Source organism: Protopterus annectens, chromosome 4.part0 (genome assembly GCF_019279795.1).
Source record: "Protopterus annectens isolate FY-2018-M chromosome 4.part0, PAN1.0, whole genome shotgun sequence".
Lineage (NCBI taxonomy): Eukaryota > Metazoa > Chordata > Ceratodontiformes > Protopteridae > Protopterus > Protopterus annectens.
The window spans coordinates 562,341,394-562,358,090 of record NC_056733.1 but is presented as its reverse complement, the minus strand read 5'-3'; the positions used below and the strand labels follow the sequence as shown (position 1 = coordinate 562,358,090).

The 16,697-nt window shown below is 39.4% G+C and overlaps 1 protein-coding gene across 1 annotated transcript in view; it reads left to right on the top strand.

Annotated features, from left to right (window-relative positions):
• ANKRD13A (ankyrin repeat domain 13A) overlaps window positions 1–13,049 on the top strand; it is a 1,453,295-nt gene extending 1,440,246 nt beyond the window's left edge. Inside the window, exon 15 of the mRNA XM_044068498.1 lies at window positions 12,274–13,049. Coding sequence (XP_043924433.1) covers window positions 12,274–12,469 — 196 coding nt within the window. The 3' untranslated portion in view covers window positions 12,470–13,049. The remainder of the gene's footprint in view (window positions 1–12,273) is intronic.
• Window positions 13,050–16,697: the final 3,648 nt, after the last annotated feature.

Here is a 16,697-nt window from a genome sequence, read left to right as displayed (position 1 = left end):
TGTTTGCTTTATTAGTGTCTGCACTGGAGATAACCATGCCATGGCCACTTGCTCCTTGGTTCACACATTCACTAAGCATTGTTTCCTCAACTGTATAATTCTAGGAATGTGTTCTTCTTGGATACCTCTGTATTTAAGGACTTTGTTTTCTCAATTATGTGGCATTTTTGCTATCCTCTGGCTACTTCCATCCTTCTGAATTTGCTATTTGGGATTTTACCCATTCATACACCCACCAAAGCAGGTTTTCAATTATTAGATTTAATAGATACCTTCCTTAGAGTATTAGTTGATTTATGAAGGTATCCTCCTTAAGGGGATCCAAATACCTCCCCTATGTCCTCCATGCTTCTACACTGCTGTCATCCAGCCTATGTTTTTGGAGTTTCATTTAAATCTGTTAAGTATATGTTTTATATTACTTTTAAATGGTGTAGGTGTTATAGCTTCGTTTTTTCAGGACGTATGCTCATTCTGTGATTGGGGTTAAGCTTGCTAGCTGGGTGAGCTGTTATTGTATGCAGGATGACATGGCATGCACCAGCACAGGGTGTGTATATCTCTGAGTATTGGAGCTGTCATGAAAAAAATATGCCAATTTAGCAAGGAAGAAAGGGTACATCTGTTTGCAGATAACCCAAGGAGGGTCTGTAGTAGAGCAGTCTGTATGGCAAGAAGTCATCCATTATTTTCTAATAAAGCACCAGTACTTATTAGCTATGACCAGCCCTCCTGGTATGATTGTAGGGCAATTTTCTGTGCTTTCCCCTGCTAACCTGGTGCACTTGAGCATTCTGAGACAATGTGGCAACTGCCTAATGTACACAGACGACTCTCTCCTCTTACCTCCCAACACTCTTACCTATGAGAGATGCACTTATATCACCAAACTGGAAGCAGTGCACGCTCCAACCAAGACACGACTAGCTTGTCAAGAGGAGAAGGTCAACACCTACAACTCACTACATAGAACACACAGCCCTCCAAAACACCAACCATCACAACCCACACATAGAAACATAAAGCATACACCCACCTTCACAGAGGCTCTCAATAAAATTTACCCAAACAACAGAGACCCCTGAGACAGAAACGCACTTGATCACCACAATACAACACCAACCCCAGAACACATAGCTCACCACCACAGTGTGCCCCTCAACCCATGTCCTCAAGGCAAAAAACTTTGCCCAATGTACTCATAGGAGACTCAATTGTGAGGCACACTGATGTCCCACTCACTAGGTTGAACAAAGAGAAGGTGACAGTCAGTTGTCTGTCAGATGCCAGGATCTGCCACATAACACGTGCACTCAGGTCACTCTACAACAACTACAAATATGACTCAGTCATTGTCCTTGTGGGAGTAAATGACCTGAGCCATACCTATCTGGACTACATGAAAAGAGATTTGATGGAACTCTCAGATTATGTGGCCCAGGCAGGTATGACCCTAGCACTGAGCAGTATTCTACTGTCACCCAGAATGATACCACAGTATGAGCAGAAAGTGATTGACTTCAACGATTGGCTAAGTTTCTGGTGTCATTCTAAGGGGATCCAGTATCTGTCTACTTGGGACGATATGATAGACAGACCTCGATGATTTGCCAGAGACAACCTGCATCTGTCACCCCTGGGATTCTGGGTACTGGCTAAGGCTCTTGCCACCCCTATAGTGCCTTTTTTAGGCAGTGTTCCAAAGACCAAAATTTCACCATAACAGCTACAAACAAATGTAATCTGAGGGTCATGCTGCTCAATGCTACAAGTATAAATATGAAGATGCCCTCACTCGAAGCTCTACTCAAAATGGAGAATGTCGACATCTGTGCTATAATGGAGACCTGGTTTAAAGAGACAGAAACCACCCCTGCACTCCTAGGCTACAACTCATTTCTTACGTCTCGGCCCCAGAATACAACCGGAAGCTCCAAAGGCGGTGGTGTCTTCATATTCTTAAAGGATACGCACACCTCTAGACTGGCAGCTCAGCACAATGCATCCGAGTTACTTCAGGTACAACTAACACTAGATAAGACAGCGATACATGTCATAGCCTAGTACAGAACCCCAAACATCCCTAGACTCTCATTCCACGTTCCTAAGCACCCTGGAATCTGTCAAGGTCCCACCTAATACTCCCATACTGGGTGACTTCAATTACCCTTCCATTAAATGGGAAAACTATTGAAGTACCAATGTACAGGCCCAAAGATTCTGGAATTTATCAGTTCCAATGCCCTGGACCAGCTCATTCTGACTCCCACTAGAGGAAGCAACATCTTCGACCTGGTTATCACCAACATGGGAAACCATTGCTCCACACCTATAGTCAATTCCTCCCTGGTTAAATCTGACCACAAACTGATCAACATGGAAATCGCCATCTCACCTACACCCCCCACTAAGGTGACCACCCTGAAAAACTTCTCTAAAGCTGACTTTGGGCTCCTAAAAAGAGAGGTGGCTAACTTCTCGGCACCCATGCCAATGGAAAATAGCTATATGACTGCCAAATCATGCACCAATGCACTGTATGAGCATGTACATAAATGCATGGACCTTGCCATGCCAACTAGAACTAAGATGCTCTCCTCCAAAAAAAAGGAAGCCAATCTGGTAGTCCCCAGCCATCAATAAACTCTACAATAGAAGGAAGAAACTGTTGCAGAAAAAAATGAAGTCACAAGACTGGAAAACCTCCTTTATCAGTCTCAGCAAAAAGCTAAGATCACTTATCAAATCCTCTAAAGCCAGCTATGAAGGCAGAATTGTGGCTGACATCAAAAACAACCACAAAGCCTTCTATAGCTGTATCATAAACCTTCAAGGCAATACCCAGATTTGCTCTGAGTTATTGCACAATGGCATCTCCTATACTGAGCCAACAGATATAGCCAAAATACTGGCCGACAGATTCAACTTTACCCCCTTCTCCCCCCAAGGGCCCTATCACAGTACCAGAAGAAAGCCTGGTACCCACCATTTCAGCGGCACAGGTACAAGCTGTATTGTCCAAAGCCAAGAATACAGTGTCCATGGGACCTGATAATATCCCTGGCTGCATCCTACATGAACTATAAAACGAACTGGCACCACATCTGTGTGCCCTGTTCAATCACAGCCTTACCTCAGGCTATGTGCCTAACGAATGGCAGACTGCTACAGTCATTGAAAATACACAAACGGCACCACAACCTACAGAAAAGACAAACCCAAAGCAGGAACAAGCACTCCCCAAAGTCTTCAGCTCTTCATTAAAATTACTGTTAGTAAATAAAGTTAAGCATTTTTTGTCTAGTTTAGTAACTAGACTTCATCAGACAACTAACTGCAACTCAAATTCACTTAAATACACTTCCCCCTTCTTTCTCCTATTAACTTAATTGCTTAATAGATACCAATTAAACATAATAGGTAACCTTACATTTTGCAGTATAAATTAAGCTAAGCAATCAATGCTACTAGTTTTAACAGTGTACAAACATAATACAATAAAATAAATAGAATATAACACCATGCTTGCTAGAATAAAAATTCTTACTCAGCGTTTACATTCCAGTATGTTAGTTAAACACAAGACTAACATATAGTAATTGTTGACCTTAAGGGCTTTATGATTAACAAATTCCCAATGTATAAAATCTGCAAACCCTAAAAGGATAATTTGAACTTAAAATAAAGTAGGAAATAGGGTAGAAATAAAGATAACCTACCTACATCCCTTCTAAATTGCTATTATTGTATTTTACATGGTGAACTACATTTTAAAAACTATCTGTTCAAGTTCTTAAGTCTCTAGAGGCACTGTATGGAACAACAATCATTGATGCCAGGATAGTGACAAGCATCCAACTGGATCTGCCACATTAATTCCTTTTTCTCCAAAAGTAGAGATTTTGGTCCGTCTCTTGGAATTTTTTGGAGTGTGGTCAATAACTTTAAAACTGAAACTATGAGTGGGGTTCCCTTTGATATGACTAGCTAGGGCATTTTCGGTTTTCTCCTTTCTAATGTAATAAAGGTGCTCATATACCCGCTCTCGTAACCTACGATCGGTTTTCCCAATGTAAAAAGCAGGGCATAGTTGGCATTGAGCTAAATATATAATGTAGGTAGAATTACAATTAAATCTACCAGAGGTAATGATATAATGTTGGTTCCCTAATATAAAATGTATACCCTATGTCAGTAGATTTACAATAATTGCAAGATTCACATTTGGTCATACCTGGGTTCCTTACAGTTCTAATGTTGCTTGTTTCCAAAAGATTTTTCAAGTTCTTACCCTTCTTAAATGTGAAAGAGGGAAATAGACCTAATAGCGTACACAATTCAGAATTGTTACTCAGCAAATTCAAAATTGTCTTTATTATAGTTAGAATCTGTCCACTTTATGGGCTAAATGTTAGTATAAAAGGGACCAGGGACCTATTTGTCACTTGGTTGGTATCACAGTTGGTCATATGGGAAAGGGCTTTCCCCTGTAGCAATGGGGTATAGACACCATTAGACCTCTTTTGTGTGATCTCAGTCATGATTTCCTCAATGAGGTCTCTCGGATACCCCCTAGAAGCAGGGGTGTCCAACCTTTTCGTTTGCCGGGGCTGCATTGAGTGAACAGAAATTGTTTTGGGGCCGCATATAAAATATATCGTATAGTTAACTCTTTCGCTGCCACGGGAGACCAAAGTTGACCTCCTGGCTGTACTGTACGTGCATTCGAACAATTAATAAATGCCTAATATTTGCCTTAAAATTCTAATTCTCATTCTGATTTTAATTCTCTAATCTAACAGTTAACTCTAACATCTTAGTTAATATATAGATTTTATTTTACAAATAAACAGATATTCACTACAGCACTAGCATTTTTCACTGGGAAAACCACTCCAGCAGTCCATCTACATACAATGCCAACATTAGCAGTCCTACAATACCATAATCCACAAAAATAAGCCAACAAATTTGCAATAAAGTAAAGAATTCACATTACTGACTTAATAAAACAATTCTGAAGAAGCTACAAGAGTGTCTCACCCAAACAAATGATTGGTGCCAGAAACATGGCCTCAAGCTAAATGCCAAAAAATGCACAATCGTCCCCTTTGAGTAGAGTGATGTCCCCACAAATTATCACATTAATAACAATGTTGTAAGCACGTAATCAGTCGTGAGGTGCTTGGGCACCCAGGTTGATAGAAACCTGACTTTTGACCACCACATTGTCTCCGTTGTACGGAAAGCTTTTTACATGGCCCACCTCATTAGTAAGGGTATCTCATCCAGGGACAAGGAGGTCATAATATCCCTGTATTCTTCCTTTACAAGAGCAATTATTGAGTGCAGCACCCCTTTTGGCACGTGCCTCAGCAAAACACCATGCCAAAAGAAAGACTACAACCATTTCTGACAAAAAAAAAGGTCAAAGGACTGAGTTCACTTAGTTATCCAAACAGACTAAAAAGCTTCTTGCTTTCCTCTGTCTCTCACTGGCCCCTATAAATTTCATCACTGGCTTGCTTTCCAGGCCAAGAAAGATCCTGCCTTAAGAGACTTCCTCCACCTCAGAAATACTGGTTATATCTAAAACGCTCACTACAAAGACCTCGGCCTTCACTGCAACATAAACAAGCCACTTTGTATGGACAGGTTCTTGATACAAAAACTTTCAACTTCTGTAAAAACCTCCTCTCATTATCAAACAATGTAGTTCAACAAACACTACAAATGGATGGATAGCCATGAATGTACTCCTTAAGTAAGTAGCATAGCCTTCATCAAACCGGAAGGAAAATACACATACTAAACTTTCCCAGCTGGCTAAGATCTAATATTGGTTACTCAAGTCTACTTGTCTAAAAAGAGGGGCCTATTTAACTAAGAATTCCATTTGCAAAAATATATTCAGTATACATATTAAATCTCTCTTATATATATATATATATATATATATATATATATATATATATATATATATATATATATATATACATATATATATATATATATATATATATATATACACACACACACACACACACACACACACACACACACACACACACACACACACACACACACAGAAAAGGAACCCCTACTTGTAAAATAGGCAACCTCAGTAATCACATGACACAGTCTCACTGATTGAAATTGTCTGGAAGTCAAAATATCTGAAAAAAAAATCATAATAGAGATGGATTCATCCATGCAATTTCCCACCACCAAAAGGACCATCAATAAATCAACAAACAACTGCTCAGCAAAAATTAAATCAATAAGAAATCTATAAACTCTCTAAGATCATACTACATACTGGAGTAAACATATAACTTCCCTCCAATCTAAAGCCATTTGACATTCAGACATTTTAATTTGTGCAGAAGTTATTCACAGACTGACAGTTTACTAAGCTGTAATGCTGACCATCGCTTTTGAAAAAAACAAATTCCCACACTTTGTCAATAGATCAAAGTGAAGAAAGGATTACTTTTTTTATTTAATATGTATTTATTTAATTTTGGGAAACATCTTTAAAACTGTTAAATTGATCACACACCCAGAAACACAAAAAAGTTATTGTGATAAGTAAACCACAGGCTGCTGCAAGAAATCAGTCACAGCACACTCTGCTTACGTCCGAACTAATGAAGCATACCTGTCAATTCCAAAAGAATTAAAGTAGCGTAATAAGAAAGTTATTTGCAAGGTTACATGGCAGTTTATGCTGGAAATAAGTGGAGTTATTAAAAACGCTCTGTTTCTCATAATTATGCTGAAAAGTCTTCCAAGGTAAATACAACCTTCTGATTTAGCATGGAACCATACCTCTCAACCTTAGAGCAAGAATTCTGAACAAACAAAAAGTAAAATTGGGACACAGGCCCAAAAATAGTTATGCATCACAGACACCATTGAAACAAGTGTAGCTGCAAACATTATACATCACGTATAATGTTTCTATCCCATTATTGTCAGTTAAGCATTATATGGCTCATTCAATCTTGCCTTCTTTTGCAACAAAGAAAACCATACTTTGAAATGACAAATCCATTAAAAATAATAAAACACATTGGCTCCACATCCTGCAACTTCCTACCTGCAAACAACCACAGAGCTTTCACTGAAACTAAGTCTGCTTATTTACACCGAATGACACCTCTCCCTAATTAAGTCTAATGGTATGCAATCTATGAGGATCTAGACTACCTGGAATAAATTAAATTATGGCCTGTAAATTGCAAGTGCACTTTGTTTAATTAAACTACATTTCAAAGCCCACTTGCTGTATTTTTTCAGTAACATCCCAATATTCATTTCCAGGTCACTTTACAAGACATTGGCAGTGGTAGACTTAGCATCCTCCAGATCCCTACAGGACCACACTCATACTACTAACATTGTCCATTAAATGTAAATATCCATCCACTGTAAATGGCAAGAAGCTATGTCTTAAAAAAATCTATTTTTGGCATTCCTAGTACCCAAGTATCAGGTTTTGAAACAAAGAAACATATTCTCCACAGTTTGTAAGTCTTTGTCTTTAATAATCATCTACTATTGCAGCATTCCCAACACACACACATACACACTAAAACCCCCAACATTTAAAAAATGACATTGTGCCCACCTGATTTGCCAGTATTGATGATCCACCAAAGATATGGTTACCGTTGTCCAATCTACCACTGCTTAGAACTCACCAATGACAAGACAGTACTGGATGATTTTTTTATTTGTGAAAAAAAACAATAAACTTTATATGCTACAGTCCCACATTAGTCAATCCACTACTGACCCATTAACCCTAGGCTGCTGTCTCATTCTTACTCCCTGGGAATGCATTACCTTGGATGACTACTTTTATTTCCTAAGCAATAGTCACAAATTGGAAGATGAGGCAAAAATCCAGACATTCTTCGAAAATCCAGAGTTGAGAGGTATGATTTCATATTCAATACAACACTCTCCCTGTCAGAAAAGCTGCAATTTAATGAAAGTGTACTTTTAATGCAGGATGCATTTGTGAGCTAACTTGTTTGTACGTTAGTCTCTTTGTGCATGTGTCTCTCTCTGTCTCTCTGTCATGCACACATAAACACACACACACACACGCACACATACACACGCTCCTACTTTCACGCACACAAACATTCTGCTTTCATGCATGCACTCACTCACACCATACTTACCTACTGACACAGGTTAAGTGCTGTCTCTTTAAAAGGCAATGGCAGCAAATCCATAGATGAGTTCCTCTTCAGCAAGAACACACACATTGATTCTTTGGCACGAAATAATGGCGCGAACACACAGACCCTTCTTTGGCACAAAAAAATCAAAACTAGAAGGATGCTTTGGTGCATGCGCACACCGATGTTAGAGTTACAGATCACGGGCGTGAAAAACACAACAAAAAAGTGTTTTGGGGCATGCGTACATCGATGTTGGAGTTAGAGGTAGAGGGCCGCATGTGGCCTGCGGGCTGCAGGTTGGACACATAATAAATAAAAAAGAAAAAAGAAAAAGACGGAGCAAAGGAGACTTTCTTTTCTCTGTTGCTTCCGTTTCAAAGCATTGATGTACTGGGTATGCGTAGGAATGCAAGTCCCATATGCATGCGCAGTACATCAACACAAGGAAGCAGTATACCACCACCGGCAAAAGAACAGTAATGCGCCGTTATACAAAGACATTATTTAAGAAAAGTAATTTTTTTTTCTTAAATATGTCATTGTATAATGGCAAAAAACAACTCTGTGGTTGTGGTATATTGAAATTTACCCATGGTTGGCTTTATTTAATCACGCCAACCATGGGTAAATCTTCAATATACTACACCACATCGTCGGTTATTGCTTAAGTATTATGTACTGAATATTGCTTCCTAGGCTGACAAGAGATTTGGAAGGGTAGTATTACAGGTATTCTTGTCTGAACCTTACAGAAATTACTGTATAATGCTGAGAATTAAATTAAATATAAGGACTGTTTAAATATTTACATAAGAGAACCAGGAATTTTATACCAGGCATTCTGTAGATGCCAGTATTCAGACCCATTCTCTTCTTCTGTTTTAGTACAGAGGAATAAGGGTATGTCTGTGGGTTATTAGCTGCGCTTAAAAAGGCCCTTTAAGGCAGTTAGCCTAATTTTCATCTATGAACCTATATACTGCTTCTTGTAGTTCAGATTTTATTTCACTCAGACTCCGTTTGCCTTCTGTGTTAACTTTGAACAAGTCATTTAAAGAGAAGGTGTTCTCAAGCTGAATTTGAAAAAAGGTCTATGTGGATCAATATTTTATCCTGGTAAATAAACAAACAAAACTCCATTTCCACTGTGCAGTTACCCTGTATGCATATGACATTGTCCTTCATAGATTAGTCCCCACTTCCAGTTCTGTAGAAAGATAGCTACAGTCTGGCTTGAGTTTCATCTGTAGATATTGTGTAGCAGTCAGATACCATCTAAATATTAAAAAACAGTCATTATTTCATTAGTTACAATTTTACATCTCTCAACAAATTCCTGATTAAACACTTGTTTCTTCTGCCTGTTGCATAGTGAATAATCATTTTTTGTAAACACTCTACTATCTCCAACTTTTAATACTTTGCCCTTTTTGGCACAGTTTTGTCAGGATCAACTATTTATGCTGGTAGGCTTGTATCTTTACTAATAAAGGTCTTGGCTGCTTTCTCATGGCCATATTTGGAACATACACATAGTGTGCCCTTTTGATTAACAATTCCTGCTGTGGAATACCAGTCCAGTTGCTTATTTATGCCTTTGTGAAATTAATGCAGTCTGCTCCTTCTAGTTTCTCTAGTATAGCAGAAAATCTCAGATTTACCTTCATGCTCTATCATCTAATTATACCATTTTTGAAGCCTATGTTCTTGAGCAGTCTCATACTTAGCCAGTCTTTTCTTCATTTCACCCTCTGATTTTGTAGTTTTATCAGCTTATCTGAATATATGTTTAAAGTTTCTTCCTTTTTTCCAATCTTTTGTTATTTGAGTCTACATACTCCTCCAGTGTTTTTTTTCAACTCTGAGCACATTTGACTTTTTTTTTTTTTTACTTTAGGTTACTGGAAGTCATGTCTTGAACCAAAGCTGGAGCATGAACTGCTTTTTGCTGAACAGCTGTAAGATTCTTCCCAGTTAGTGTTTTCTCTTCACCTAGTTGATTTTCTTTCAGGCTCTGTTGTTTTTTTTTTCTTTGCAGACATCCATGCGGTGTGCTTACTAGCAAGTAAGTGAATTTTACTCAGATTGACAGTATCTCTGGCTGCAGTTTCTCAGTTTCTGTTTTCATACTGGGATAGCTGAAGTCAAGCTGTTGATCAGTGTGCATCTATCTTGGAAGCCCCCGATCTCTTTTTGCTGACATCCTAATTAGCCCACAGTTGCACAATTTTGAAATTTTGTTTTCTGGTTATGGAAAAGGTCATAGTCAGTAAGTACATGAATGCAAATATGTTTGCAATGCAGGTAGTACCATGTTATCATTAAATTATATACACTATTTGTCTATGCCCATAGAACAGATGTGCAAGAATTTACTGCAGTACCAGATAGATATTCAAGGGAATTTTTGTCAATGAGTACATAATCTCTCCCTTCTCTGCCTGAAATGCTCCTTGTCATTCTACTCTGTTATATGCTGTTCAAGGCTCTGACACATTACAAGGTCAGTGGCAATACTTGTTTTTCTTCTAGGGTACCATGTACAAAGCATAATTACTGATAATTATACCATGACCCCCCCCATTAATATTCCAAAACGTGCACGCTGATTGGCCAGCGTGCACGTTGTAAATAAACTTATACTAATGAAAAAAGGTCCGGTCGCCCGGACTTTTTCCATTAGTATAAGTCTCTTTTAAAACACTGTCTCGCTATGTTAAAAGAGTTTAACATAGCGACACAGGTTTAAAAAAAGCAACGGAGATCTCCGTTGCTTTTTTAAAAGCTGTCTCGCTGTGTTAAACTCCTTTAACATAGCGACACAGTGTGTAAAAAGCAACGGAGATCTTGCTTTCTCCGTTGCTTTTTTTTAAACCTGTCTCGCTATGTTAAATGGGTTTAACATAGCGAGACAGCTTTAAAATAAGCAACGGAGATCTCCGTTGCTTATTTTAAATCTGTCTCGCTATGTTAAACCCATTTAACATAGCGAGACAGGTTTTAAAAAACGGAGAAAGCAAGATCTCCATTGCTTTTACTGTTCGCTATGTTAAATGGGTTTAACATAGCAAGACAGCTTTAAAATAAGCAAGGGACATTTCCGTTGCTTATTTTAAACTGTCTCGCTATGTTAAACCCATTTAACATAGCGAATAAAAGCAACGGAGATCTTGCTTTCTCCGTTGCTTTTGGCAACAGCTCTGATGTACTGCGTAGGCATGCGCAGTACATCAGAACTGCCGCGGATACCAGCCAGCTGCGGAAGGGCAGCAAAGAGGCATTATACAATGCCATTATTTAAGAAAAGTAATTATTTCCTTTCTTAAATAATGTCATAGTATAATAGCAATAACCCACTTCTGGGTGTGGGTAATGCGGGATTTACCCACGGTTGTCTTTGTTTGGTCCTTCGGGACCAAACCACACCAACCGTGGGTAAATCCCGCATTACCCACACCCAGGCGTGGGTTATTGCTATATTAAACATGGTTAATTATTTAAGTGTTGATTGCATTAGTCATTGAATTAAACATGGTGAATTACTTCAGTGTTAATTGCATTAGTCATTGTTAGGCCAAGAGGTGTATACTAAATGCCAAGATATTTCCCACACAGTGCTGTCACCTACCAGAAGAAGTTCTAAACATGTCACCTGTTAAGAAATCTTTGATGTTCTGATTTTGATACTAAATCAGTATGCCATATATTCTCACATTCCTTATAATGGGAAGACAAGTATGAAGTAAGCTGGTATTGTGAACTGTTGTGGTGTTACAGTAGCTTTTTGTAACTTTATTTTAAATATTGTCTGGTGTACTTTCTTTAAGACAGTTTTACTGTGTAGGGGTCTAATGTGTGGAACTGTAAAAGTGGTCCAAGGCAGGTGACTCATTTCACTGTAATAACATGTTTTGTAAAATTCTGTTTATAGCAATAGTGCAGCAGAAAGCTTCTTACTGGCCTTCACCTTTTTGTATATAATATAATAATCTCAGCTGCTAAAGTTTGCATAGAAGTACAGTGTTATACTGGTATTTTTAAAGGTTTACATGTAATCATTATTTTGTTTTAACAGTGTAGTCCAAAATGGTATATTGACCCCTGGTTCTCAAAACATCCAGTCAAGCAGTAGCCATTCTCACGACTATGAGAAAGATTTGCAGTTAGCAATGGAACTTTCTACTAAAGAAAAAGAACAACAAGAGAAACAGCGTAGTGAAGAAGAAGCCGAACTTCAGAGGATTTTGCAGTTATCACTCACAGAAAAATGAAAACAAAACAACTACAGATTGTAGTGATGTATTTTATCTTTCACAGATGCAATTATATAAAAAAGCGTTTATTTTTTAAATACCAGCTATAGTATATATTTGTCACATGAAAGCACAATCATAAAATGTGATTGCTCCAGGAATGTCACAGATTTGATTGCCAATACATTTTTCCTAAGCTTTAGAAACACGATTTTTCTTGAAAAATACTTTAGTCAAATATTGCTGTTAATGTACATGGGAAGTGATATCATTCACTCTCTGAAAATCTGAAGAAATTTATAGCTGGTTGAAGAAATGTGAGGTAAATTATGAGTTTTGTTATTTGTATGTCTGGTGTTAAAGTTGAAGAATTGCCATCTTGAGGCAGTACTGTTTAACTTTTTACAGTCTTATGAGAATTTTATCTGAAGGCCATTTCATTTTTTTTTTCAAATGCTATGCTCATTTTTTTTTTAAGTGATGTTGTCTTCCAGTACCTGACTCACTGTCTTAGTGCAGAAGAATATGTGCTTTGATGCTGGCATCATAAAGTTCATATAAAGTTAATTTATTAAAAATAAATTACAGTTATATTATAGCAATGATTTCTGTCATCCTCAAGAAATCTCATGGCCATTGTCTTTTTCATTAGAAAACGGACCTTCCTGTAAAGGTTGCAAATTTTGATGTGCATTATAAACAGGCACAAAAGTTAAAACTCTTTTTATGAAATAACTTCCAGATTTGACATTTTTCATTCTACATGCAAACTTGATATTTGAACCTGTTAATTTTTATTTACATGATTCTATATACAGTTGTACAAGTAGCAGTATTTGTCATTTTATGTCAGATTTGAGAAAGGTTACTGAATGTGTCAGATTACTTAACTAACATTAATATTGTTTGTTTTTTTTTTTTGGAAAAGTTCTTGTCATGTATATTATAGTACTTAAGCCATGTGCAGTATGCCTAAATGAGCCCAGGTAGAATGATGGACAGTTTAAGCAAGTGGGGAGGGAATAAACCCATCATGTAGGAGATTGCACCCCTTTTTTATGTAACCTACTTCTAAGTCACTCAACAGTGGGTTAAGCTTTGCACTTTGGCTTTAAGTGCTGTATCTCTATAGTGGGATGTGCATAAGCATATAGTTGTCTTTTAGCCACTTTACAGAAAGAAAAAAGTTGTGCTTGTGTCATTCCTAGCACTTGTTTTGTGTAGCATTTATCTGAAGATCATTCATGCAGATGTAATATGATGCTGCAGCTGATGTAACAAATTTGATATACATAGCAGGATGTAGCTCTTTCTTAAAGGTGCACTCTATCCTTTCTAAAATCAGTTTCTTGCCTAAGACTGAAGCCTCAACATCCTCCCACTTTATGGCATCCTCATGACATTTTCAGTAATCCCACCCACAGACTAAACTAAAATTCAGACTAGATTAATTTTCATACCTTGCCCGCCCTCTCTGGAACACCATTGATCAATTCCAATTCCAAGTTCCCCGAGCCTTGTCCTGAGGTTCAGGACATATGCCACAACAGACTCCTTGTGAGACTCTCACTCACCTTCCCACTCATCTTAAATTAAATGTAGAGGTCCCCTCACCCTATGCCGATACAGCAACTCAAAGGGTAAAAAACCTGAGGATTCCTGGGGAACCTTTCTGTAAGCAAACAACAGATGGGGCAAATATTTCTCCCACTCCCTCTTAAACTGATCTGCAAATGCCTGTAGCATGGACTTGATTGTAGAGTTTAACCTTTCAGCAAGACCACTATTCTAGGGATAGTAGGTGGTGGTCTTCATGTACTTCACCACACAGGACTTCCACAGACAAGCCAGCAGGTCTGACATAAAATTGGCACCTCTGTCAGACAGTATTTCCTTTGGGAAACCTACCCTGTTGAAAATCTCTAGCAAAGCATTTGCCACCTTCTCGGCCTCAATGGAGGACAAAGCCACTGCCTCAGAGTATCGTGTAGCATAACCTACAATCACTAGGATATACTTTTCCCTGTGGAACTTGGGGTACTCAGAGGACACACAATATCCATAGCTACCCTATGAAATGACTTCTCAATGACAGGCAAAGGCATCAAAGGGGCTCTCACCTTGTCTCCTGCCTTGCCTACCTTTTGGCACTGCTCACAGGTCCTGCAGTACCCTATTACATCTCTGTAAATTCCAGGCCAATAGACATTTTGCATAATACTCCTCTTTGTACGTTTTATGCCCATATGACCTGCAAAGGGAATATCATGGTCTATGGCTAGATGCGCCAGACGGTAAGCTCTAGGCACTACCAACTGCTGTACTCTCTCACCTTCTAGCCCTCCCTCAGGGGTCCACTCTCTGTACAGTAACCCTTTGTTCCAGTATACAGATTCCCCCTTCCCTTGAGAATCAGGTGCCTCCCTAGCTACCTGCCTCAGGCCTTGCAATGTAGGGTCTGAGAGCTGAGCCTGTCTCAAGTCTCACCTTGTAACCCTTCCCAGCTCCCCTTCCACAGGAGGTCTGGCATCCTCTGACAGCGGTGCCTCACTGTCAACCTGGGTGCTACTATTCACCTCTACCTTTGCAGTTACCCTGTCCAAGGGAACATCAGTTCTCACTTCTACAGCATAGCTTACCCCCTGAAGTAACACCTAAGCAGTCCTGGCTGCAAGTATACAGTCTGTCTGGGTCTCCCCCAGGCTACCAGACCCACATGCTTGTCTCCTAGCCTCACTGCATGTAACTGCATAAGTACTCATCCAAATCCTTCCTTCTCAGGACATCTGCAGAATGGTAGTTCCATACCCCTGTTGTCTCAAGACAACCCACTGTTGGCATTTTACCTTTCCCACTTACTGGCTCCCTCTCCTTTGGTTCCCCACCTTGCCTCCGTGGACACCTGTATGCCACATGGCCCCACTGGCTGTATTCAGAACATTTAATCCTAGCTCCTGGATGTGTACCTGGACTAGTGGATTCCCCTGCTACTGGCAGATTCTGTTGGGGCAGTCTGTGCCGCCCACCATGGGTTCCTTTAGTCCCATGAGCAGTACTGGGGGTCCCTTTCCTGTGCAGGGCTGCCCTGCTTACTAGGTATAGGTCTCCCTTCTTCCCCAACTCCTCTGAAGTAGCATGCTGTCTTATCAGCTAACCAGATCCTCATGTCCTCAGGCAAAGTGCTAAGGGCTTGTTCCCTTACCAAAAGGTCTGCCAGCCCTTCAAACGTTGTGAACTGACATCCACTCACCCAGGTAGGAAAATAAGTGCTCAGTTCAGCAACATATTCACATACATTTTCACTTGCCTTGCGTCTATGCTCATGAAACGTTTTCCTGTACAGTTCAGGTGTTAGCTTAAAACATTCTAATAATTGTCTTTTTACAGCAGTATAATCAAAATAGTCAGTGTCATGCATTTTTGCTAAAGATGTTCCAGCTTGACCATGGAGTAAAGGGGTCAGGAACCGTACCCAGACCCTTTGGTCAACTTCATACTGTTTACATACCCGCTCAAACATATGAATGAAGCTATCAAAATTATCCCCCTCTTTAAACTGTGGAAGAAATTTACTGACCTTTTGTGCTTCTGCGGTCCAGTTACTCCCTTCCCCATTACCTCCATGACTCTGGCGAAGAGTCAGCATTTCCCTCTCATGCCTCCTCTGCTGTTCATTTTCCTCAGCTTGTAGACTCCTCATTTTCTTGGCTGCTCCTAGTTCCATACACCTGATCTCCAACTCAAGTCTCTTTAGCTCCAGCTGGATTTTTAAGTCCACTGCAGAAAGGTTGAGCTGTCCATTCTCCGAGGATATTGTATCTCCACTGTCAGTCTGATTGTCCTCCAGGCTGCTGCTTTCTGATGCAGCTGTAACCAAAGCTGCAATCAGGTCTGCTTTAGTCAGGTTTTCATGCACCACTCCCCTAGCCTGGCACATCTCCAACAGCTGGCTCCTTGTCAGCTTTCCATACTCTTCTGCTGACATGCTGCCTGCTCACCCTGACTAACACCAAGCTAACAAAAGAAATAAAATAATTGTGATCTGAACTCTGAGTATACACTGCGTGGCTGTTTTAGAGTACAAAACACTTTTATAGATTACTGTACATAAGCTACAGGAATTCACTCTACCCCACACCACTACAAACCATTTAGTATGTGAAGTAGATCCCACCACTGCCAAACACTTGTGATAACCATGCCCTTGCCCAGCAATCAAGGAGCCTCAGTCCTCACCACTAACACC